This window comes from Brachyistius frenatus, unplaced genomic scaffold (genome assembly GCF_029030835.1).
Source record: "Brachyistius frenatus isolate BFR_SWC_R1_liver_20210118 unplaced genomic scaffold, ASM2903083v1 Contig_198, whole genome shotgun sequence".
NCBI lineage: Eukaryota > Metazoa > Chordata > Actinopteri > Embiotocidae > Brachyistius > Brachyistius frenatus.
Window position 1 is genome coordinate 262,501 of NW_027210797.1, and position 25,637 is coordinate 288,137.

The 25,637-nt window shown below is 43.3% G+C and overlaps 2 protein-coding genes across 2 annotated transcripts in view; both read right to left on the minus strand.

Moving 5' to 3' along the window:
* Positions 1–10,253, minus strand: part of LOC138632888 (uncharacterized) — a 21,775-nt gene extending 11,522 nt beyond the window's left edge. Inside the window, exon 1 of the mRNA XM_069718760.1 lies at positions 9,757–10,253. The gene's annotated coding sequence lies outside the window, so the exon portion shown is untranslated. The remainder of the gene's footprint in view (positions 1–9,756) is intronic.
* A 6,123-nt stretch (positions 10,254–16,376) lies between these two features.
* LOC138632887 (transcriptional repressor scratch 1-like) lies at positions 16,377–19,300 on the minus strand. The gene is made up of 2 exons (XM_069718759.1): positions 19,028–19,300; positions 16,377–17,330 (listed from the first exon to the last, which is right to left on the minus strand). The coding sequence occupies exons 1-2, from the start codon at positions 19,179–19,181 to the stop codon at positions 16,525–16,527; spliced, it is 960 nt and encodes a 319-aa protein (XP_069574860.1). The 5' UTR covers positions 19,182–19,300; the 3' UTR covers positions 16,377–16,524.
* Between the last annotated feature and the right edge of the window lie 6,337 nt (positions 19,301–25,637).

Genomic DNA, 25,637 nt, shown 5'->3' on the forward strand with positions numbered 1-25,637 from the left:
ATCCAGGGATTCTTGCTGTTTGATCTGAACCCTCTGCACATTGATGTTCGCATAACGGTTTGTTTAGATGTTTGAGGTCGAGTTTCTAGATAATCAACAGCTAAATATAATGCCAGAATACCCTGTAAACCAAAGCCTGTTAATGGATGGATGAGAAGTAATCTCAAGCGTGAAACTACAACAAATGAACTTGTAGCTTTGATAAACATTGCTGTCCAGTAGATGGAGTAGAACGCTCAGCTCTCCATACAGGAAGGACAAGCTTACGATGAGTAAAAAGTCATTTTAAGTGCTCGTTTTGCAATGACCTCTCTACCACTGAAAGCTATCCAGAGCTTTATTCTAATTTCTGTGTTTACGGTAGGCCATACTCAAGAATGACGTTTAAAATGTTTCATGTACAAACGATATTGTTTGGAAAGCTGCAGGGACCTCACGCTAGTCGCCCCGACATGTGATTTGCTCACTGTTTTGTGCAACTTGTCATTTCACCATAAGTGGATAGTGTAGATTTTGCATGACCCGCAGGCACAGCTGCCATATTAATAAAAAAAAAATACATCAGGTTTAAAATAAACCAGAACAATCTGAAATGTGATTGTGCCTACTATCAGAAACAATACAATTTACCTGTTACGCCACAAAAAAAAAAAATCCTTCTTAACTTCCCTGATATTGCTGTCTCTGTGATACCCTGTTTGCCTTTGTAGATATCTCTCTCGATCCATTTGGGAGCAACACCGCTCCTATATACAACCACCGAGGTGCTACCGAGGCTGTGAGAGGTATGTTAATTATAACCTCCAGGTTCCCAACAGGGAATAAGGCTTACTGAGTCCGATGCAGAAACAGGGAGATTACGAGGTCTAAGTAGCACTACAGCTGCCTGGCCAAGCACTGAGCACCTCTGCAAAGTTATGAATATGCTGAATAATACGGCTGTAATTTATTGGCAGGAGCCTTTGTGGAGCTTTGAGTGTGTGTGTGTGTGTGTGTGTGTGTGTGTGTGTGTGTGTGTGTGTGTGTGTGTGTGTGTGTGTGTGTGTGTGTGTGTGTGTGTGTGTGTGTGTGTGTGTGTGTGTGTGTGTGTGTGTGAGAGAGAGAGAGAGTGTGTGACAGATAGACACTGAGAGTGTTTGTGTATGTGTGCTGCAGTCGAGAGATTTCTCGCCTCAGCTGGCTGGACAGATTACCTGAAAATGAGGAAAGAAAAAAACAACAACAGAAAACAGGACAAAAAGGTCACAGTGATACTCAAACACGTTGGGTGAGAGAAGCAGAGAAAAGGACAGATAAAGAAACAGAATGAAGAGAAAACAATCGTAGACTAATGAGGGAAGATACTCAGCCAGGCTTCGTTGTATTGAAACAGGTGTATCTTCTTATAATATTCACATATATCACTTATCACTGTAATCTCTCCTACGACCACTTCTTACAGCAAAGACACTATTTCTTTTTTTTTTTTTTTTTTTTTTTTAAATGAATGGCAAGCTAAGGCTCTGGGGGTCTCAGCTGGCAAAATTATGAGGGTAGACATGGTAACCTCGCAAAAAGATACATCACGGAAAATCCCAAATACAGATTTTGTTTAAAAAAATATATATATTTTGCCTTTGCCATTTAGTGTTTTTTTTTTTATCCAGCTTGCTTTTTCATTCCAAACAGCCAATGCACTGACTGTACAGGTTTTAGCTGTAGCTAGCTAGCAACGCATGCACTGACTGTTTGTGAGTATGTGTGTTTGTGCAATTATTTTCCTTCTTAACTGCAATAAAGTGTCAATTAAAAAAAATATATATATTGTTTGCCTCAATTTGCACTGGTCAGAACTAATTTGCATTTATCAGTCCCCCCAGGAAATCACGATCTTGCAATTGCAATAAATAACGCAAATTCAAGCAATCTCTGCAATAGCAATTTTGCAAAAATGCCCTCAACAGAGGCTGTGGTAAAAGTATTACTGCATAAATTATCCTTTAAAACAAAACTCGCTTTATTAACAAAACAACTCCTCATTTTACAATCGTTGAGACTCTGCTTCCTTTTCAGCAAAGCCAACTGTATCGGGCAAGTGGAAAAAACGGAAGTGACGGGGTTTGTAGGAAATGAGGAATACTGTGTGTGAAATAAATGTTGTACACACTTAAAGTTGTAAGAGACTGCACTTGGTTTTAATGCATACATACTGTAGGCCTATGTGGTGAATTAATATTAAGCAAACAGCATTTAAAGCTGTTATTTTGACAGCATATGTAGCTTTATATTTTGTAATGCAGTCACAGACTGTCTTTTCTGTCAACCTGTCGCTTTTATGCCTTGTTTGTAACTTATAGCCCCATAGGGACTATAAGTTCAAACTATAAGTTCAAAAAATATACAAAATACGGTTACTTTTTATCAGGTAGTGCTAAAAAAAATAAAAAAAATAAAACTCGTTTTTTTTTTTGTCTCCACTTGCAATTTTTCTAACGCCCATAATTTGACCATAACGAACTCACCTGCAAGCTGCACAAATGGCATTGCAATTTTTGAGAAAGTCAAAAGCAGCATTTTTGATCGCAAAAATCACACACACACAAAAAAAAAAAATCCTGGACAGACTGAAGAGTAAACCAGGGGTTGAGAAGGAGGGGGAGAAAACAGAGTCAGTAAGAGATAGAGAGAGCGCACCCTGCCCCAGATAGCTGCCTGTAAGCCGCTCACAATGCAAGCATAGCAATGGGCCGTGTGAGGCGAGCACATGAGAGGAGATGAGAGCAGGGAGATGGGCATAGGGAAAAAAAGAAATAGGGACGGTCAGGCCAGAGAAAGGATTAGCGATCAAAGAAAGCTAGCGGCCATCCTGATACACCCGCACCCACACACATGGCAGACATTCACAGAGCGAAGGACGGACAGAGATTAAAGTTTTGTTATATTTCCATGGGGGTTGATCATTTACCTTCCTCCATCCCATTTGCACATTAGCTGTGAGAATGAGCATGTTATACATAAATCTATTTGCGTTAGCCCTGGTGGAAATGTTAAGAGGACGAGCACACACGCGCGCACGCGCACAAGCACACGCACACACACACACACACGCACACACACACACACACACACACACACACACAATGATTGATTATAGTGCTGTAATGAGAATATATGGCCGTCTATCTCTCTCTCTCTAATTGGTTCCATAGCCTTTTCCCTGGAGTGTTTTAGAAAACATAAAGAAAAAAAATACCAATATGACCTAGAACTTTTTTCAGGCAAAAATTTAGTGGTGTAAACTTGATTTTGGAATTTATTTTTTTATTTTTATTTTTTTAAATCCCTCCTCAGCCTCTGTCTTCTTCACTCTGCCGAGCAGCATGAAGACATAAACAACAGGCTGAAGATACCAATTACGCTGTCAAACGGCAGCACAACAATCTTCAGCCCTCCTCCACTTCCCAGAGGAGCGCTGGTAGGGGGGGGGGGGTGGAGGGGGGGGGTGAAAGAAGAAAACAATGATGGAACAAGCATGGGAAGTAAAAGCTTGTGCAGTGAGGAGGAGGAGGAGGAAAAAGAACAAAACTTTGCGAGAGCTCAAATTTAATCAGGGAATCCTCCTTCTCAATATCACCGCGCAGCGCACACTCACAAAGTACACACACACACACACACACACACACACACACACACACACACACACACACACACACACAAACAGAAATACCACACATCTCCCCTGTCAGCGGCTTGACCACAAGCTGATCTCGGTTCTTGGTATTCTATCGCCCTCCCACCGGCTGACCTGATTGGCTAATGACGGCTCATTTATCTTGACGCAACACCTGCCGTGTCGACAAGGCGTGTTTGAAAGAGTGTGTGTTTCCAAGAGTCTACATGTGCGAGTTCAAACACACACTCACACATACACGCCGCGTATCTGATCCCTGCTAAACTAGCTTTGTTCACACGAGTGCTGCATTTACTGCAACAGCTTGCACACGTTGCTTTATCTCTGGGGGGGATACTGGAAAGGAGGGTGAGGAGGATGGAGCTCAAGGGAGGAGGTGAAGAGTAAGAAAATGGAGACAATGACAAAAGAGGAAAAGAGGGTAGACGAGAGAAACAGCAGGAAAGAGGGTGGAGAGGAGGAAGGAGGAAAGAAGGAAGGGAAAGTAGCAAGGACAAAAACAGATCAACGAGGAGAGTAAAATGAGGATGGGTGAAAAAAGAAAAACGAAAAGGAGAAAAAAGAGGGGAATAAAAAATAAATTTAAAAAAAAAAGGAGAGAATAGAGGAGGGTCAAGTTCAAATGAAAGGGAGAGGGATTGATTGTTTTATTCACTCACCACGAATGCTTCTTTAATTACCACAGCTAAAATCACTGGCCGAGTGTGGTCACTGCGCGCGTGTGTGTGTGTGTGTGTGTGTGCGTGCGTGCGTGCGTGCGTGTGTGTGTGTGTGTGTGTGTGTGTGTGTAGGCCTCCAGTATGTGTAATACTCAGCAACCATTAATTATCTAGTAGGCAGAATAATTGAAGACGGCCAAAGCAAGCCAAGCAATTCTGATGATGCAGCATAATCCCAGCATTCATGAATTCCCCTGTTAAAATTCTATATATTACTTTCCCTTTTTTGAGTTCTTCCACTTTACTTCTGCAGCATGACCTCTGCAATTACTTTTTTTTGTTGTTGTTGGTTTTTTTTTGTACTAACATTTGCACAATAATGGTGCTCTCATAGAACCTAATTCTTATTAGAAGCACTTGTATCAAACTAAGAACTAAACATGTTAGACAGGACATTACAACAAATGAATAACTTTCTAAGATTAGATTTATGTCAAAGTTTCACAGAACGTGAAGACACCCATTATGCATAATTAAACTATAGTCCACCAAACTAAGTATTCCTAATTATGAAGTAGCTATATTGACTGAATGAGTGTTCATATTGGAATTTGGTGTAATTTTCAATGATAGAGGCTTTGCACAAATTTTGTTGGGGGGAATCATCGTTGTTGCAATAACAAATTCAGATTTATGAAGTGAAATTTTGTTCTACTTTTTTAGAGCCCCTAATAATTATAGTCCAAATAATATGGCATGAACACAAGAACAATCATGGATAGGAAAACAAAACCCAATTCCAGTAAATTGTAGTTTTCCATTCAGGTAAGGTTTAAGTTTAAGTTACTAAAACCACTTGTATCACAAGTATCTTGGGTCGTTGAAAGAAATATTTGTTGGATTTTGGTAAAAAATAATTATTTTTTTAAAAAAATGCAGTCTCGACGTAACATTACAAAGCCTGTTCAGCTTTTTATTGGCATTATAAAACCATCACACTACTTCTGCCTTTTCTCATGAAAAAAACAAGCGTTTCGTTGTGGACAAAATGTGAACATGGATTGTTTTACATGCTGAGAGACTCTTTACTTTTGATATTTTTTTTCAGCCTATCTGGATCTTTAAAAAGAAGAATGTAATCCTCAAGTTAAATTATGTCTTACTTCAATCTTTGTTTAATTCCAATTTTGTTCCCAAACTTCACCCCTTTGATTTTCCCTCTTTTTTTCCACAAGTGTAGCTGTGTAGTTTCTCCAGAAAATTGACTTTTCTGGAAAACTATACTTGCTTTATAAATAATTTTTTTGGACATTTATAATTTCATTACAGCAATCACCTTGCATGACATGACTTACTCGTCTACTGCTCCCCCTCCTCTCGTTCCTCACTATAGACACAGGAGGGTTTGGAATGTATTTAGTCTTCTTTTATTCTTCGCTTGTCAGCTCATTATCAAAAACAAAACAACAACAAAAAAGAGGAGAGTGAAGAAGAAAAGGGCCGTTTGTTTGGGACAACAGGGGTAGGGGTTGGAAGTAGAGGATGAGGGAGTCCTGATATAATGTTCATCCTGACAGTGGGTAGACATTGGAGGCTTCACCCACCTCTATGCCCCTTAATCTTTTATTTTCTCACTCTAGCCAGGTGTTGCTTATCCAGCCTTCAGCACGTCTTATCCTACCCCTCCGCCTCTGTCCTGCTTCATCTCCCATACCATCGTCAAAACCTCACAATTTGGCATATGAGCACACACACGCATTCAACCTGCTCCATCTTTCGTCCTCCTCCTCTTCCTTTCTGATATCCCTGCCTTGCCCTCCTTCTCTCTCGCTCTCTCTCTCTCTCTCTCGCTGGAGGCAGCCGGTGGGCTGTGACCTATCCTATCGCTACTCTCGAATCAGACCGCTCATACAGACACAACATGCAGACAGACAGGCAGGCAGATAGACAGATGGCCAGAAACTCACCAACTCCAGATCTATATCTTAACTCCGGTCTTAAGAGTCTTAATCCATCGGCAGCCAGCTACTGCAGCAGCCAAGACGCAGAACAGACAAATCCATGCAGCTTAAACTGTCAGAAATTTCAACGTTCCAAGTTTCGATGAAGCAAATAAGCCATTTTGTTGTATCAGGACATATCTTTGTTTGTTTATTTGTATTAATATTTCATGGGTGTTGCTAAGAAATTGAACTAAAAAAAAACCACCTCATTCTCCAATTACCATTTTCAACATCTCCAAAATTGAGATGCCCTTTTGTCCCTCCTATGTCCAGCACTGACTTTGGCCTCAATTTGGCAAGAAAATCAGAGTAGCTATTCTACACCACCGCAGCATATTCACTTCATGTAATTCCACTGGTAAATTTGCAGCTAATGTTTGAACTTTTTTTCTTTTCTTTTGGAGTCTCAAGTGGTGTAGCTGCTGTCCTGATTTTGAATTATATCTATTTCTGTTCGTCCTCCATCCCCGTCGGGAAATATTTAAATCTGCCATGGAATGTGTGTGTGTGTGTGTGTGTGTGTGTGTGTGTGTGTGTGTGTGTGTGTGTGTGTGTGTGTGTGTGTGTGTGTGTGTGTGTGTGTGCGTGCGTGCGTGTGTGTGTGTGTGTGTGTGTGCGCGTGCGTGCGTGCGTGCGTGCGTGCATGTGTGAGAGAGAGAGTGTGTTTGTGACAGAGAAAGAGAGAGCAACAAACAATGAAGAAAACATGAAAGAAAAGATCACTGGTTGTGTGAAAACTCTATTAAGCACACAGCTTTTTGTAATTGCCTATGAGTTGGTATGTCAATTAAGTCGCACGACTCAAATCAGACAGAATGAGAAAAGGCAGCGGTAGAGAAAGAAATCAAGAGGCGTAAAAGTGGAGAAAACAAAAGGAAGGCAGGCTAATTGTGATCTACAGGGTAGTAAGACTCAATCCGTGGTCAGTAATTCATAAGCAGAGCACGTACACAGACTGAGCCAAGCGCACCCTCTGGCTACACACACACACACACACACATACAAGCATCTCTACACACTCACTTGCTCACAATCACACCAGCAGAGCCACATTCTCAGCTCCATATCCAATCCTGGAGCTGTTCAAATGTTCACTGCCAGCACCTTTGACCCCTGTTAATGCAAACACACACACACACACACACAAACCATTGCAAACACACTTTTCACCACTGCAACTGTCTCCGCGATCAAAATTAGACAGCATCGCAAGAACTAAAAGACAGATCAAAACAGAGTGTAAAAAAATTTTTAAAAAAAGGTTATTGCTGAATAAGGAGACGACACACACTCATCTCAGGGAGGAACCACACGCTCTGCCGTGCTGCCGTGTAGAAATGACTGACTGCACCCGTGTCCGCAAACAGACACATATATGCACGTGCACACACACATCCCGTAGCGAGGTGTTATGTGTGAGGACAATGAGACTGGACTGGATGGAGCTAAAGCATCAGAGGTAGGAGGAGGAGGAGAACAAGGAGGAGGAGGAGGAGGAGGAGGAGGAGGAGGAGGAAGAGCGAGGAGGGAGATGTGTGGTTGGGCAGGAAGGTGAAGAGGAGAGAGAGAGAGAGAGAGAGAGAGAGAGAGAGAGAGAGAGTGAATAATGAAACACAGTACAAGGAAAAAAAGAAATCGTTGAAAAAAAGAAAGGAAAACGTGAAAAGGGTCCCACTGAAGCAGAGTCCCTCTTGTTCAATTTGTGGTTTTATGAGGGTGTGTTAAGTGTGTGAGATGTGTTGAGGCGTCTAATTCAGTGTAAGTGTGTCTGTTGAGTGTGTGTAATGACTCTGAAAGGTCTCCCGTCTGTCCCCTTGAGACTTGGCACCCTTCCTCAAAGCATAAAGTGTAGCGGGAGCAGCTTTACATCTCTTCTAAATGTGTATCTGTAAGTGTATTTGTCTGTGTGTGTGTGTGTGTGTGTGTGTGTGTGTGTGTGTGTGTGTGTGTGTGTGTCTTCTACGCCATCAACTAGTCTTTAACCCACCGGCATCACAACACATCTTATGTCTCCTTGTCCCAGAAGCCTCCTCTTTGTCTTCTTCATCTCTCTCTCTTTATCTCCCTCTCTGCAGGGAAAGTACCTCTGCCACTAATCTCTTAAAATGTCTCTCGGCCACTCGAGCTTCCACACTCTTTCTCTCTTTCTTTCGGTTGCTTCTCGCTCAGCAAAAAATGTACTCGGTAAAAAAAAATCTGCATTATCTAATCACTTTTGTTCATAACTGAGTCCTTCAGACTGTAGTCGGTAAACTAACAAGTTGATGTTCACAACTCCGAGCAAGACAGAAAGAGGAAGAAAATGTCTGTTGAACAAACCAATAATGAATCTACCTATTAATAATAATAATAATGATATATTGCCTGTGCCATTGAACTCTATCGTTGCCTGCAAACTATTAAAACCACAACAATGATTTCTTCGCAGCTTTTTTTTCAGCCCATTTTACCTATACACTTGTAAATCCTGTAAAACCTCACCGGACTATGGTATGTGCATTCATTCCGAGGCTGAAAATAATCCCCAATAAATGCACTATTTCCTGCTGTTTGAGTAAAAAAAATAAAAATAAATCTAGTGTCCAGCTATTCAAGGAAATGATTCAGCCTTTTGTAAAAGTGAAACTATATACTTGGAGAGACAGAAGTTGGAAATGTAGATTAAACACCTGACCTTTTCTTCAAAGACTGTACAAAAATGACTGAAGAAGGTTTTTTTTACAGTTTGTCCAGCACTCCCGTTTTAAATGCATACACAACCACACAGCTTGAGCTCCAGGTGTAGTGTGTATGTAAATGGATTTTCTTTTTGTGTGTGTGTGTGTGTGTGTGTGTGTGTGTGTGTGTGTGTGTGTGTGTGTGTGTGTGTGTGTGTGTGTGTGTGTGTGTGTGTGTGTGTGTGTGTGTGTGTGTGTTTCAAGTGCCGTGCAGCCACAATCCTCTGGCTCAGCCACAGAAAAGCCAATCTCCACATCCAATTATTTGCTTCTCAGAGGCGGACAGATGGAGAAAGGGTGTAGGGTGTGTGTGTGTGGGGGGGGGGGGGGCACGGAGAGCGAGATCGAGAGAGACAGAGTAAGAGTTACAGAGAGAGAGTGAGAGAGGGGGGGGGCTCTTTAAGGGTCTGCGCAGGGGGGAGGAGGGGGGGGAATTAATTCGGATGAAAAAGAAACTGAGGGAATAGAAAGTCTCGTCTTCGCCTGAGTCCGGAGAATAGTTTTACAATTAGTCAAAGTCCCAAACAGAGCCTGTGGACACAACTCGGTGAGAAAGACAGAGCTAGAGAGACGGAGATCAAAAACCCAAATGAAAATCGCCAAAAGGGACAGTGGACTTAAAGTCGTTAGAGACATTATTGGCAAGAGCATGTCGTATCTTTTTTTTGTTTTTTTTTGTTCTTTCTTTTCATTTTGTGTGTCCGTACCCCCCCTGAGGCAAGCGCTGGCCGTCCTGTCTTCTTAATCCTGTTATTCTTGTACTCCTTTGCTTCTTCTTCTTCTTCTTCTTTTCCCTCCTTCTTCCCTCCGCTGTGCGGGATATTCCATCAAAGAAGAGTCCGGCTCACGGTGGACGGAGGCATCGCTCTGCTCCAAACACACTCCAACCTTCACTACGTTTTCCTCTTTTCTCTGTTTTGTCTCTTCTTTCTTTTCTTTTTTTTTTTTTTTTTCCGACCGGAGCATTTTTCTTTCTTCCCGGCAGCGGTGACACACAGCGTAGGGAGGTGCGGGGGGTGGATTGAGGACATCGAGGGGTGGAGAAAAAAAAAAAGACGAGGAGAGGACAAATAGATGAATAAATGAGAAACTGAAGGATGGAGAGGGGGAAGAGCAAGTGTAGGAAGGAGCGTCTAGTGGGGAATGACGGAAGGAGGCAGGTGGAATGGATGGTGACACATTGCGGAGGTGTGCGTGTGTGTGTGTGTGTGTGTGTGTGTGTGTGTGTGTGCGTGCGTGCGTGTGTGTGTGTCACAGCTCGTGGGCCGTCGTTCAAGCCGACACCACCCATGAGGAAGAGGTGGATCAGGAGGAGGAGGAGGGATAGGTGGACGGATATGTAGATAGGTGAATGGAAGGACAGATAGAGGGAGTGATTCAGAAAACATGCCACCTCCTACCTTTCACGCACACGCTCGCGTTTGCTCAGTTCATCATCGTTCACTGGATCTTGCCATGACATGCACGGCCAACCTACTCATGGACCCGAGCCCTGAACTGAATCCGAATAGAGGAAAAGGAGGGAGGATGAAGGGGGGGGGGGGGGGGGGGTAGGGAGGATGCCGTATCAAGTGAGCAGGTGTCCCCTCTCCATCTATTGTTTACAGTCAATGTGTCTCTACATGCGTGTGCGTGCGTGATTCTCTCTTTCCAGTGTGCGCACGGACGCATAACCACGGACGTGCATCTGTTTGTTTTTTTTAAGAGCTGCGCCTCTATTTTAGAATCTAAACTGCTTTTAGCCAAAACTTTTGAACTATATAAGAAAAAAACAATGACGAAGGCAATGTTTTCCCAGAGAATTTCCCTCCCAACAGTTAGGTTTTGGCACCAAAACTAATTAGGGTTTGGAAAATATGTCTTTAAACGAATCCACGTCAGTTTCTCGTGGGTGACAGTCCTGCCTTCACGTTGACATGCTGTCCTCTAGCGGACTACTGGTGTATTACACACTTTGATCTGTTCACCAGGCCATTGCGTCTCTAAATAGTTATCTCCAGTCTCAGGTCTATCGAGTATGCTTATTGAGAAGCACACTTGCTTGAGAGGTCGGTGGCAAGGCCCCACGGAGGGCTCAGCCCTGTCTGGTCTGGACGAGCAGCAAAGTTCTCATGACACCTAACCCAGAGCACATCCTCTGGTCACGCGGCATTGTTCTGTTGTCAAGAACCAGGGTCTGAGAGGGGGATGACGGGCCTCGGTATGGACACTGTTGACAGATCCTGCTGCAAAATTTCTGCTTCTGAATGTGACTAACACATTAATCCTCTTTGTGAGTGCGCAGTATTAGTTCCAAGAATATGGAATCTTGTGGCTGTTTAGAATTCATGTGGTTGTCCCTCTGCTGGTCATTACCAACATTGCAGTAATGGAACTTTGAAATTGACCTTCTCTTTTCATTCTTGCCAAAGAGGGTTTATAAATTGGTGCACAAGTTAAATATTTAAAGTACACAAAAAAGCTGCAACTGGGGTATAACAAAAAAGCTGCAACAAACAAAATACATTCAGATTTACAAAACCGATCGCACACAATGTTGTTTATTTCTAAAAAAAAATCTGTCTTTAATTGACCATCTCATCACCTGCGTTGTCAATTTCCCAAAACATTGTGTTCTCCAAAATGTTTGTATGCATGGGTGACAGTTTCTGTGTAGGTGAACACATTCTTCCATCAAATTGGTTTTATTCTTAATGACCCGATTTTGCCATATTGTTTTTTGAAATATTAGAGTCGTTTCTGTTTTCAGGCCTTTAAAATTATACAAGCCAAACAATCTGAGAGTGTACAATTACTCTTTGGTTTAACTATTTTAAACTCGTCAACAAAATGTAACCCATGTAATCTATGAAAAAGTTCCGTATGCATATGTTGCATTGTTTGTGACAGCAGTGGATACAAGCGTCCCTATGTCGGTAACCGGTGAGTCCGCAGGTTTCCCCAGACTGGAAGATTGCTGCCACTCCTCCTCCTCGGCCAGAATCTCTAGGAATATGATAATTAAGACAATTACAAATTGCTTCATTAATACCAACATATTCTTCCTGTTGCAGCCAGGTCTCTGACAGAATAAATCCATGTGATTATCAGTTATCAAGTCATTCACTAAGAGATTTAGATGAGAGATCTGATATTTAATAGACAAATTATTTTGATTCATTAATTTGGTAGGACACATTTTTATCGATACATCTTTTGTTAAGTTGTTGTTTTTGTTTTTTTTAAATATAGGTGGTCTGGGAATAGACACAACCTCTATAGGATGTTGAAGGTTTTGGGTGAGTGACAGCTCTAAAGAAACTGCAGAGGAGCGTGTAAGACTGCAACTCTGCATGCAAAGTTACACCAATTCCACATTAACTTCGGTGACCTCCGATTGGCTTAACCGGGTGTCATTACTACCAACGTTAATAACAATCTTACTATATTTACGATTAGCCTTAGCCAGCAGTTTCAGATTTGATTCTATGTCACCGGCTCTGGCCCCCGGGAAGGCATCCGACTCTGGCCCCCGGGAAGGCATCCGACTCTGGCCGCTGGTTTCACTAACTTCACGTTCCACAAAATGAAATCTCCAATAACCAGAGTTGGTTTCTCAGCGGGTGTTTCACCGAGTGGGGAAACTCGGTCGGAGACGTGAAGGGGTCGGTGGTGAACCGTGGGCTTCTGCTTAGGACTATGCCTCCTTCGTACTGCCACCCAGCCGCCCGGCTGCTAACTAAGCCTGCAGCCCTGGGCAGCTGCGCACCTCCTACCTGATTAGATCCTACGGGTAGCTGGTTGTTTAACATGGTGCACAGCCGCGATTCTAATTCGGTGACCCTGGCCTCCAGAGCCCTAAATACACCACATTTATTACAGTTACCATTATCATTAAAGGAGGCAGACTAAACATGTCACACACCGAGCAGGAAAAACAAGAAGTGGAGGGAGAGAGGGAAGCCATTGCGAACTGCTAAGCCAGCAGTACCAAAACACCAAGTTAAGTGAACATTGGTCAAAGATTTAACAGTAAAATTGCTCAAGTTGAGCAAGCCTGACTTTTAACCAGAAACTAAAAGAAGTGCAGAGAGATTTAAGAGACGTTTAATTCAGGAAAAGAAGCTGAAACAGCAGAGAGAAGTAACACTAGTCACAATGTTTGTAGACAGGAAGTGACGCAATACACTCACCGTAACGTCGGACGTTTCTCCCACAGGCAACAGGTAAGTGTTTAAACGTGGTTTAGATCAGGCAGGCAGGGTGGCACACTGGTAAATAACTGCAGCAGGTAGAGGACAGACATGGATCAGAAACCAGACCATGAGTAACAGAAGCCACAACTCTGGAAAGGTTCCAGCTAAGCTGACAGATGAAGGTGGAGTGCAGGACTGAGGTTGATCTACAGCTGGGCGGCGATTACTGGAATTGAAAAAAAAAAAAAAAAAAAAAGCAGTGCCAGCTGAATAACAGAGTGGTGGTGGGAGGTCTCTGGAGGCAGGCAGCGGATGAGTCCACACCCTCCAGACACAGGCCAAAACACAAGCGCATCACAGAAGGAAGAGAAGAAAAACATGGGGAATGACAGAAAACACGCGGAAAAGCGATTGCGGGAAACCAAGGTAAAAAAACATACAGGATCAGACAGGTATTACCGACAAGGTTAATGGTAAATATATGCAATTTATCTAGTCTCTGGTCTCCATTATTTACATTCTACAGTGGCATTTTCATTATTACACGCTCTCGGTGTTGTGGAGGGGGAAAAGTGGAACGGACTACCCAGAGCACAGTGGTTGGGGGCCCTTTGAAAGGCATGTAATGACATTTTTTCTTTTGCAAGTTTTTATTATAAAACTGGCAGAACAAATGTGTTGAGAGACTGATGATATAAAAAAAAATTAAAAAAAATAAATAAACAATCATTGAGGCTCCCCGACGCCCATCTCACCCCTTACAGAAGACAGAAAATGGTTTAGGCTGCCCTTCACGAGGATTCATCTCTAAAAGAAGCCAATGGGGCCAAGTGACAGATGATGCTTAACCAGTAATGTGAGCTGTACTGGAGTCATACCTTTCCCCAAGAAAGACAAATCTGGGTACAAAAACAACTGCAAATTAAGTTCTTTCAAAAATCCCATTTTATAGTGCCAAATCACAACAAAAGTTATTTCGAGGTGCTTAACACGGTAGTCCTTACAAAATTATAGAAAAGGAACTCAACTATTCATCAATTACCACGTGGAAAGAAAAAAAAAGAGGTTTGCGTTCCCTTTAAAAAGAGGAAGAAAACCTCAGACAGTGGGAAGGAAAACTCCCTTTCAACAGGAAGAAACCTGCAACAAGAAAGCTGCCCACCGGGTGGGGTGAATGGAGAAGAAGAGAGAAAAGAACAGCAATTCCCTACCATTATAACACTTGGGTGCAGCCAGCACACTAGTCTTTTTTTTACAGTACCTAAACTATATAAATATAAAAACTATTCAGAGTGTGTGGTAAGCCTGGGGGAGAGAGAGCACAAGTGTGATGTAAGGAGAGAGAGCGAGAGAGCGACTGGACAGGTGAGTGTAACAGAGAGGGAGAGAGAGAGAAGGTGTGTGTGGAACAGTGAGGATGACAACCGGATACCTGGCAGAGTATGAAGTTAGCACAAACAGAAATGTCCTCGAAACCACTTGCAAACACAAACTGGGACCGGGGGGTGGGGGGACAGGATCTACCATGTGGTCTCCCGAGGTCTGACGCAGGTTTGCCGACAGGTGAAGCTTGACAGGTGGTCTCCAAGGACCGACGCTGGACTCACAGGCGAGTAGTCCGGTGGTCTCCGTGGACCGACGCAGGATTCTACAGCAGGTGATCTCCGTGGATCGACGCTGGCTGGGTAGAACAATCCGGTGAGCTCCATGGACAGACGCAGGATTCTACAGCTGGTCATCTCCGTGGAACGAGGCAGACTGGTAAAAAACAATCCAGTGATCTCCGAGGACCGATGCAGGATTCTTCAGCTGAGTGATCTCCGTGGATTGATGCAGACTGGGATGTCCAGGAGGCCGGTCGGAGGCCGGTCGGAGGCCGGGGATCCTGACAAATCCTAGCCAAACATTTTGCATTAATAAAAATTTGATTTTTGTTGTTGTTGTTGTTGTTGTTGTTTGTTTCTTTTACAATGCAAAACCTTTCATTTAAAATTTCTAAAACATTGTTACAATTTTTTTTTTTTTTTTTTTTTAAACAAGGCATTTAATTTGTTCACATTTGGGTTTCAGGTTAGAAAATTGAGACAAAGGATAGAAAATGCTTAAATATCAAGTTTTTTTTTTAATTTGAGTAGCAAAACCAGGAAATTGATTGAGATGAAGATACATGGATTGTATACAAATTATTAGTATTGTTTGCCCAAAAACATTTACATACGTAAACAGCCACTATCCGTGCGACAAGAAAAATGTCAATTAAAATCCAATTGATAGTGTTGGTTTTTTTGTATCTTGTACCTCCATTGGTGCTTTCCTTGCTTTAAGATATTCATGCATTTTTGCCAAAAACCTTTCTGGGACTTCTTTCAAATTGATTTTGGATTCGTTGTTGTAATAAATGTTTACTAAAAATCCTAATTCATAGTGAGACCAAAGTGATGTTTTAAAGTTACAGATAGTTGATAGTTGACGTCATATTCTCGTCAGTGGTGCACCTCCTGATATTGGTGTAGCTATCTTTTATATCTAATGTGTACCACACACAAGTACACCGGAGCTCAATGCCACTGTAAAATATGTCACTAAAACAGGATTGATACATCATTGGACACTTTAGATATCGGAGTCACTGTTTTGGACTTGATTCTTAAGTGGAGCAGTTTCTTTGAATAGTGCCAGCTTGTGACTGTCGAGGCACACACAGAGATTATTGGAACAATGTCCGCTTCACAAATAAATTCAAATAAAAGTGTCACAGGCATTAACAAAAGGTAGTTTCTGTAATTATTCAATTAATTGGTTTAATTGTCATCAATATTCTGATCAGACAAAGAAATATATTGTGTCAGAATACATTATAACTTTTGTTCTGAAGAAATCCAATTTGAATAAATCTAAGTCAATTCAAAAATACTTAAGCCAATAATAATAAATAACCTTTATATTGTCAAATAAATAGTTAAATACATTAATAAATACTCAAACGTGTTATGTAACTCAAGAACTGCTTGAGGTAAATTAAAAGCTAGGTGACATAAAATAATACTGGCATGTTAATGATTGCAATTCAATTTATGAAAAAAAATTCAAAGTATTTTACATTTTTGTCAGAGATTTTGACAAACCTATCTACATACACGATTCCTGAAGAATTTAAAGTGAGATTATTGCTTATATTGAAAGGCAGAATTATGATGCATGCATGTGACAAGCCTGAGTCGCTAATTTTCATTGACTTTGATGTATGAAATATTAATACGTTTATAAATAAAAAATTAAAAAAAGTTTAATATTCTCCATTCAGTCCTCGGAGCTGCAGTCTTGCTCTGCTTGGTGCCCTTTGAAGCAGGCCGACTCGTAGTGCTTGTTCAGGTAGGACTTAAGTGCAAAGCCTTTTTGGCAGCGTTTGCAGGAGTAGTGTTTGAAGGCCGAGTGTGTTTGCATATGGGCTCGCAGGTTGGAGCGGTCTGCAAAGGCTTTGCCACAGTGGGCGCAAGCAAACGGTTTCTCCCCGGTGTGAGACCTGATGTGGCCCTGCAGGAGCCAGGGTCGGCTAAAGGCTTTGCCACAGACCGTGCACTCGTGCTTCAGGTCATGGGTCAGCATGTGCATGGCAAGTGCTGGCATGGACACATACACCTTGTGGCAGGTGGGGCACTTCCTGGCCTGCTGGCTGTCGAGGCTGCGGTGAGTCTGCTTGTGTCTACTCAGATTGGAGGATGTGGCATAAGATTTGCCGCACTCACTGCACATATAGCGCCTTTTGGAATTCCCTTTGACAGGGCAACTGTCTGGTGCGCGGACGCCCTCGCTGCTGTCCAAATGGCTGCCTCCCTTGCGAGTACACCTCTGATTGGGCCTCTGGCGAAAGCGACCATTAGAAACGAGGAGTGCATTAATGGTGCACTCCTCCAACTCAGGCCCGCCACTGTCTGAAACAACTGTTGCACTAGAGATAGGGCTATCCGGATGTTCCATATCGTGGTCTGAGAAGTCTTCCCCGCTGCTGCCCCCATGGGAGAACCGAGGCCCAGAGGAGAGCCTGATCTGCTCATGATCCTTTGTGCTTGCCAACACTGAGGGAAGGATGTAATCCTGAATGTAGCCTGGGAAAGGAAAAAAAGACATTTAACAGAGATGGAAACTATTTTTTTCATCAGAATAAAATGGATCAAGCATCTCTATTATCTGAATAAAAAACCCGTCTTACCCAAACCTCTATACAATATAAACATTGTTCAGTAAGCTACAGTATTTGGAAGTGCCAGGTTAAGCACTGGAAATGAAATATTAATGTTCTGTTCTGCAACAATCAATACCTCCACTGGCTCCAGCAAATGCTATAAAAAAATATATATATATAAAAGGCTAAATATAAGTCACAAATAATGACACTGACAAAAGTGTCACAGAGCAATCAATCCGATCAATCCAGGTGTCAGTGCTACGCAGCGATGGCAGCGACGGCAGCGACACATATAAATGTGATGGAAGAAGGGAGGGGATTATCAAAACAGAATGTCTCAGCAGTGAAATCCCCTGCATCACTAAATCATTTTAATCAGATCATTCTCCATCTGTGGTGTTTTTGAAAATATTCATGAGTATGGTAATGGAGAGACTGAGTGACAGGTGGGGGGCTGTGATTTCGCAAAGAGAGAAGGGAGGCCCAGGGAGGGGGGTGGGGAGTGATCTTAACAGCAGTTAATGGTATGTTGTTAACCCCCCCCCCCCACCTACCCCACCCTCCTCCACCACCACCACACACACACACACATAAACACACACACAAACACACACACATAAACACGTGAACACACATTTTGGAAAACAAAAGGGAGCAGACAGCTGGCATCCTAAATCTCAGGGACAAATGATTCAACCTACACAAGTTGTATGATGCTGCTGATGTGAAAGGAACTGACGGGGATTGTGTAGAGTTCAATTTAGTCAAAGCACATACTTTGTGCATTTTGTTTTAAGAAATATACAAATACAGACCCATAAAAACTCTTACTGTATTGTTTGTATCGCTGGGTGGTTCTCACACCCATCTTCTATAGAAATCCCATGGATGAAAATCTACACTCCGCAGTGCACTGCTCATGTTGCACTTTATTGAATTACCTGCAGCACTCTCTATTTTCCAGTCAATACCCATCCACTAAAAATCCTGTTCCATAACCTCTGGCTGCTCCACATATGGATTGTGTTGCTGCAATCCCACTCCCTGTGGCTATTGAACATGCTGCAGGATAAGATGAGAGAGATGGGAGAGATTGGGGGTGTGGGGTATGGGTGGGGGACTAATAATTGGAGAGACTCAAGGGCAACAGCACCATCTAAGGACAATAAAGTCCCACGTGGCTTTCTCGCAAGTTGTTGTTTTTTTTTCCTTCCTTCTTTGTAGTTGTCACTGACAACTTGATTCAGATTTTTGGCCTACTTCCCCCTTCATGTACACAATAGTATTAAAGCCCAATGCTGGTGTGTGATCTGGGTTCAGCATTAAGCTGACTAAGCCAGGATGACCTGATTACAATTTAGCATACGTTGAGTGAGAAAACACCAGTCCTTCGGTGTACAGAAGGGGGTTAGCTGTCAGTGTCCAAAGAGTGGTTAGGCAGCAAAGACAACAACCCCTATTGAATGAATCTCCGTCTGTTGTTTTTGAATTTTTTTCTAAATTCCTTCGAGGAAGAAACCATGTGGAGCATTTCCAAACAGAGAAATCAATCTATACTGTACCAGAAATACACACCACGAGGTAGAAAATACACAACTCACAGAGATGTCAACTAACCGTTTTCACTCAGAAGCACCGACAAGCTGGTGTCCGAGTCAGTGATGGCATGTGTCACAGTGTAAGAGTCGGCCCAGTTCTGCTGCTGATGGTTGTAGTTGGGAGACGAGAAATCGTGAATCTTAGGCTGCTTCACCAAAAAGGAGCGTGGCATTTTTTCTTCCTGATGAAAACTGATGCTAAAGTCTCATGGAAAACAGTGAACTCGCTGATGACGAAAAAGAAACACAGAGCTTCCAGGTGGCCGGCTTGAAAAGGCCAAACAACTGTGGAATGGAAAAAATAGTGCAAGAAAATCCGTTGTGGACAGCCAGAGGGGAAGAGAAATCGAAATAGAAGCATTAGACAGAGAGGGAGAGTGAGAGAGAGAAAGCACAGAGGACAGAGAGGATGGAGGGAAAGACAGAAAGTAGCAAGGGAGAGACAGAGGCAGAGGAAACAGAGACAGCGAGATGGCTGGGCTCGCTGAGCTCAGCACTACTGCAGCCTTTTATATGTGGGGCAGGAGCCCCAAAGATCAGGTGGTGCTTTGGAAGAGGGAGCTGCTTAACATTAATCCATCAAACATCCCCAGAGACACACATCAAATTACCACGAGCCGTCTGTGCTTCTCCCCACATGCGCTCACACACACACACACACACACACACACACACACACACACACACACACACACACACACACACACACACACACACACACACACCAGTCAACTACAACCTCCTCCTCTTTCCATATCCTCCTCCTCCTCCTCCTCTTTTCACCCCTCTGTCTCCCCACTCCTAAGGAAGGAGAGCAGACAATAGCGGTGCAGAAGCACGTGGGTGACACTACATACAACATCTTGTCCGCCATTGTCTTTCAAAAAAAGCAGCTAACACAATTGATGCGGGCTTCAAACACAACCTCACCATGCCAATCTCACCGCAACCTCTAGTATTACATGATCATCATTCATACATCCGTCTCCTTGTTGAGATGGTAAATTGCAGGGACATGGCCTTGGTCTGGAAATCAGAATGCTGTGTCGTTTTTTTTTAATGTATTGTCATAACTGGGGTATGAGTCACAATTAACTTACATCTGAAGTATCTGCATTTAGAGTCTTATACGTAGCTGCGTGTGCAACCTCAGTACTTATAGCAGTTGACAAAACTGTGTATGATTGTAAATTAGGTTTAAACCAAAGCTACCGCAACAATTACAAATGATTAATCTTGTTATTTCTGATATAACTCCAATTTTTTTTTTTTTACTAATTTTGTGCAGCTTTTTTGTTTTAATTCTGTACTGTAATCTTGATCCCCACAAACACCACACCACCAGAGCTTAATAACCAATGAGATATGGGTTTCATAAATTATCCAACATTTTTCATTTGGTCAAAATTATATCTCGTAAATCCTAGAGAGCTTTAAAAATAACAATTTAATTTGTTTTTTTTATGTCATAACCCACTGCAAGGATGTTTGGAAAGGTTGAGTATTACAGTTATTGAAATGGTATAAATCCTTTTCTGCATTACACCCTGTCACCTTCCAGCAGTGCATGCCTTGATCTAAACTGACTACCAGGGCTGACTGGGCTTTTTCTGTAGCAGCTCTCTTCCTTCCCCCTTGAGATCAGGTTGTTAACCTCTCTACCACTAACCATTAAAAAAATTAATTTATTTTCACTGGCCTTTCCAGATTATACTCCTATTCAATTATTATTTACTCTTCTTTTTTTTATTCTACACCGTGCTCTCCTTTGTCAAAACCCTATATTACCCATTATTACGCATATTACCGACAGTTTGGTGTAGGAAATGTGTGTTTGCTATGCAAGTAGCTGCTAATATAGCCTGGTGCCTACAGCAGTAGATGAGAAGCAGCTGTAGAGGTCTTGTAAGCTCACTTCTTTCCAAGTTCATAGACAGAATTTGTCTTCAGACCCAATTGATGCCGACACATGGGAGATAACTGTTGGTCGAATAAAAGATAAAAAGATGTTCGAGTATAATTGGCATTTTTCCCAGTTAGGCATTCTATCAATAAAACAATTAATCCTGACTTGCTGCAGCCTTTCTGTAAATAGACATTTCATGTGTGTTATAGAAATATTATTTCTCTTGAAATGCAGGGAAGTCTAAAAAAATGCTATTGTTCCCATTGTTTTGTGACATTTTCCGAGAGAGTTCAACTTTAAATCCCAAGAAAAGGTTCCTGAAAAGGACCATGTAATTTGGCACTAATTGCAAAGAAATGGAAGATAATATCTAATAATTGAAAGAAAAGCAAATGGATGTATTTTCTTCCACCCATTAGGTTTTCGTACTTGTTTCAATGAACTCTAGAACTCATTTACTCAGAATCAGCAACAAATTAAATGGTTGCTTCCAAGATTTTTTTTTTTTTTTTTTTTTTAAATGATCAAGAATTTCTTTTTCACGAACCAAGAAATTACCAGAAAGGAAATAACCAAATATGTAAAAAACAGCAGGTATAATTTTGGTATTAAGGTTCGAGTATCACAGTGATCTCAGATTGGAAATATACCCCTCTTTTACATTAGGGTTTTGCATTGACTGACCTCCTGATATACTATGTTAATCATGCCACCACCATATCTAAGATATTGTTTGTTGATGTCTGAAAATCTGATTATGTAAATTAATGATTCATTATGCCAGGTTCGATAACTGCAGTATGAAAAGCACTTACACTATATTTCTCTGACATCGGTTTAAAGATTAAACATTTCTATTTTTCATCTCCATCCTCTGTCATTGGCAGTTTTATGACTCTCTAAAGACCCTCAACCCTCTATGAAACAATATAATCCTATAAAAGGGCCCCCACAACGACGGGCCTGTTGGATGTGACAGGTTGCCTGTTGCACGTGGGGTCACAGTGTCAGATTCTGGTTGGCCTAAGAGACAGCAGGGGCTTAAATGCAGCCTGTCCGGCTCACTCACAGATGGCTCTGCAGGTTCAGTATGTGTGGATGTTACTGAAAAAAGAACACCCAGTCAGACCACAGACCGCTGCTTAGCGGGGAATTTAATACCTCATACAGTGGCATTTTTACAGATGGGAGATTCAATTCAATTCAATTTTATTAATATAGCGCCAAATCCCAACACAGGTTATTTCATGGCACTTAACACATTAAAGTCATTACGGCATAACTTATTACTTTACTTTTAAATGCATTAAAACCCTACAATTCAACAATTCCCACATAAGTTAGGAGGGAAAAATTGCATTTTTAAGGGAGAAAAACCTCCAACAGAGGAAAGGAAAAACTCCCTCTTAACAGAAAGAAACCTCTGATAAAACCAGGCTCAGTCTTATGATGTGGAGTGTAACTGGACCCAAACGCAGACACACAGACTCGGGTACAAGTTCAAAAAACAGTTTTTATTTGTACAGATCAGGTACCTAATGTCTCTTATACTCCTCCTGGTCTTCTTCCTCCTCCTCGAGTTGGGAGGGAAACTCCACCGACTCTCACCTGCTCTCACTCTCACTGGCGAAGCCAGCTGGAGCGAACACGCACAGGCTGGCAGGCAGGCAGGCAGGCTGAACGCAGCGGGGGCGTGGCTCCACTGGGGGAATCCCGAGGTCCTCCACAGCAAGCGGCAGCAGCCTGGATACTGGCGTGACCAGGTAGCACTGACTGATAGCACGGACTGGTAGCACTGATTGGTAGCACCGGCTGGGAGCACCGGCTGGTAGCACCGGCCGGTACGAGAACGAGTACGAGAATAGGAACAGGAACAGATGGACGGCTGGTGTGACTGGCGACAGATGGTGGGTGACTGGCAGTATGGACCGACAACTAATGACTGCAGGAACCGGGTTGATATAGTCCAGGGAGGTGATCAGTGAAATGAGCCACCTGCAGGTGGTGATCAGGTGGCAGCTGCTCAGACCGGTGAGAGGTGTGGCCACGGGAGGTGACTGGAGGCGGGGAGAGCAGGACACAGAACACATGGGAAAACAATAACAAACAGACAGGGGAATGACAGCACACATGAGGAGAGGTGATTGGGGACAAAATAGAGGGAGACACACTAAGGTCAGATAGGGATCCTGACACTCAGAGGTGGGCAGAGGAATCTGCCAGCAGCCCTCGGTTAAATCCAGTGTCGTAAAGAAACGTGCAGTGCCCAGTCGGTCCAGCAGTTCATCGACCCGGGGCATTGGCTACGCGTCAAATCGTGACACATCATTCACCCCGCGATAGTCCACACAGAACCGCATAGATCTGACACGCCTGGCTACACCAGGCACTGTTGGACTCTTCTATTACCCCCATCTCCAGCATAGCAGCCAATACCCTCTGAACCACTTTTCTTTGGTGTTCAGGTAACCTGTAGGGTTCACCGTCAGAGAAGTGAGGTTCGTGCGTCCTGGTAGGAGGGAACACACATCAGCTAACTGCTTCTACAACTGGGCAACGTATGTTCTCTAGGTCCCTGAGAGATGGGCGTCATAAGGGAGCGAGGCAGGATTGGTGAACTTTGGAACCTCTGGCCCCAGCTCCTCTCTCTCAGATACCGCGGACACCAGAGATACAGACTCCGAATCTCTTTCGGGATTCTGACGGACCAGGGAACCTCGTTCATGTCACGAACACAGAGAACTTCACAGATTACTGGGGGTTAAATCTATTCGGACCAGTGTGTATCACCCACAGACTGACGGGCTCGTGGAGCGTCTGAATAAGATGATCCGTAAATTTATACACGAAGATGAACCCAATTGGGATAAATGGCTTGCTGCTGTTTGGCAGGAAACCACGGGGGGGCGCTCGACCTGCTTAAGGAAAACTGGGCCCGGCGAAAAACGAAATTCAGTACGTCCCGGACCTCCGAGCAAAACTCCACACACTGGGTCAGATGTCACGTGAGAATTTGCTCCAGGCCCAGGAACGTCAACAACGGCTGTGCAACAGAGGGGGCCGAGCTGAGGTCAATTCACACCGGGAGAAAAGGTACTTGTATCGCTTTCTTCTTCCAGCTCGAAACTCCTCGCCAAGTGGCAAGGGACCCTTTGTGGTCACAGGGCGAGTAGGGGACGTCGACTGAGGTGGTGCGGTCTGACAGGGGCGGAGCTACACAAATTTACCACCTCAATCCCTTAAAATCCTGGAGAGAGGCGGAGTCTGTTTCTCTGTTGCTGGGGCCAGAGGTTCCAAAATCCACCAGTCCTGCCTCGCTCCCTACCTGGATGATGTCATCATCCACAGGACCACCCGGGCGGAGCATGTGCAGCGGGTGGGCGCGGTGCTAGAGTCCCTGAGGCAGGCTGGGCTCACCGCCAACCCAGGGGAGTGTGCAGTTGGACGGAGGGAGGTACGGTATCCGGGGTGATTTGCCTTTTTGGAGGATTTATCGTATTCAAAAACTCGTGAAAGTGGATACACGTATGACTCCCGGCGAAAAATTTTGTATTCTAGTGGAGTTGCGAGTGGGCGCGGCCAAATGGCTCGAGAGCGCCCCCTAAATTCACGAAATCCGGTGGACACGTGTATCACACCTGGACGCACAAAAAAGTTACATTGCACCGTTACGTCAACTCGACAGGAAGTCCACCATTTTGAATTTAGTCACCATTTTGGGCGATTCTGACACGTTGTACTTTGTCGAACTCCTCCGAGGGATTTTGTCCCACCGACTTGAATTTAGGTTCTAAGGATAGAAAACATGTTTGGGATTAAATCTTCTTAAAATAATTCGTTTTCGTCGATGCGTGTGCCCGTAAAGAGGCGACCATTTTGAGCGTCTCACCATGAAACTATGAGTTGCTTTAAATCTGATGTCCATGGACCGACCTTCTCCAAACATCACAGGTATGATAACAGCCCCGCCCTGAAAACCCCTGTGGGGTAATATTCGCTCATAGTCACAGCGCCCCCTTTTGGCCACTGGAAATGATACTTTTCATACTTTCACATTCTACGTCGAGCTGGTTGATCACATGAATGTAAAGTCGGGTCACAATAACCTAAACATGTAGTTGATGATATATTGAGACATTCGTTCGACTTTGTCAACGGGCGTCGCCGTGACGATGCGGCAAAGTTTGATGTCTCGCCGTGACACAGGAAGTTGATGTTTAAGGTCAAAGGATGCTTGAAACCTCACGAAACATGTGACATACGTCCGGCGTAGTGAGACGATACATCTGATGTGTTTTGCGAGCGGGCGTGGCCAATCGGATCACCAGCGCCCCCTGCTGGAGACAGGAAATGAGACAAAAATAGCAACTTTAAGCGGGGATACGCGGTCCCTCGCGCGCTGTACGTCGGGGAGATGGCTTCAGGGAGGCGGCGCCGGATTGCGAGGGCCCATACATCACTGCGTGCAGTTTTAATTCACAAGTGTTTTTGCCCATGGGCTCGGGTCACTCGCCACTCTTTGTCCTTTGAAAAGACATGAGAGAAGAGACACATAGAGGCAACAGCAGCTGTTAAATGAGGATACTGAATCTGGTTACCCTCAGAAAAGCATTTTACACCCAGACCAGTGAGACAAACAAATGCTTTGTGTTGGCCCACATTAGCCTGTAGCTCAGCAGCCTACTTTAACCACTGAGTTGTCTCCAAATGTGATAAATGAGGC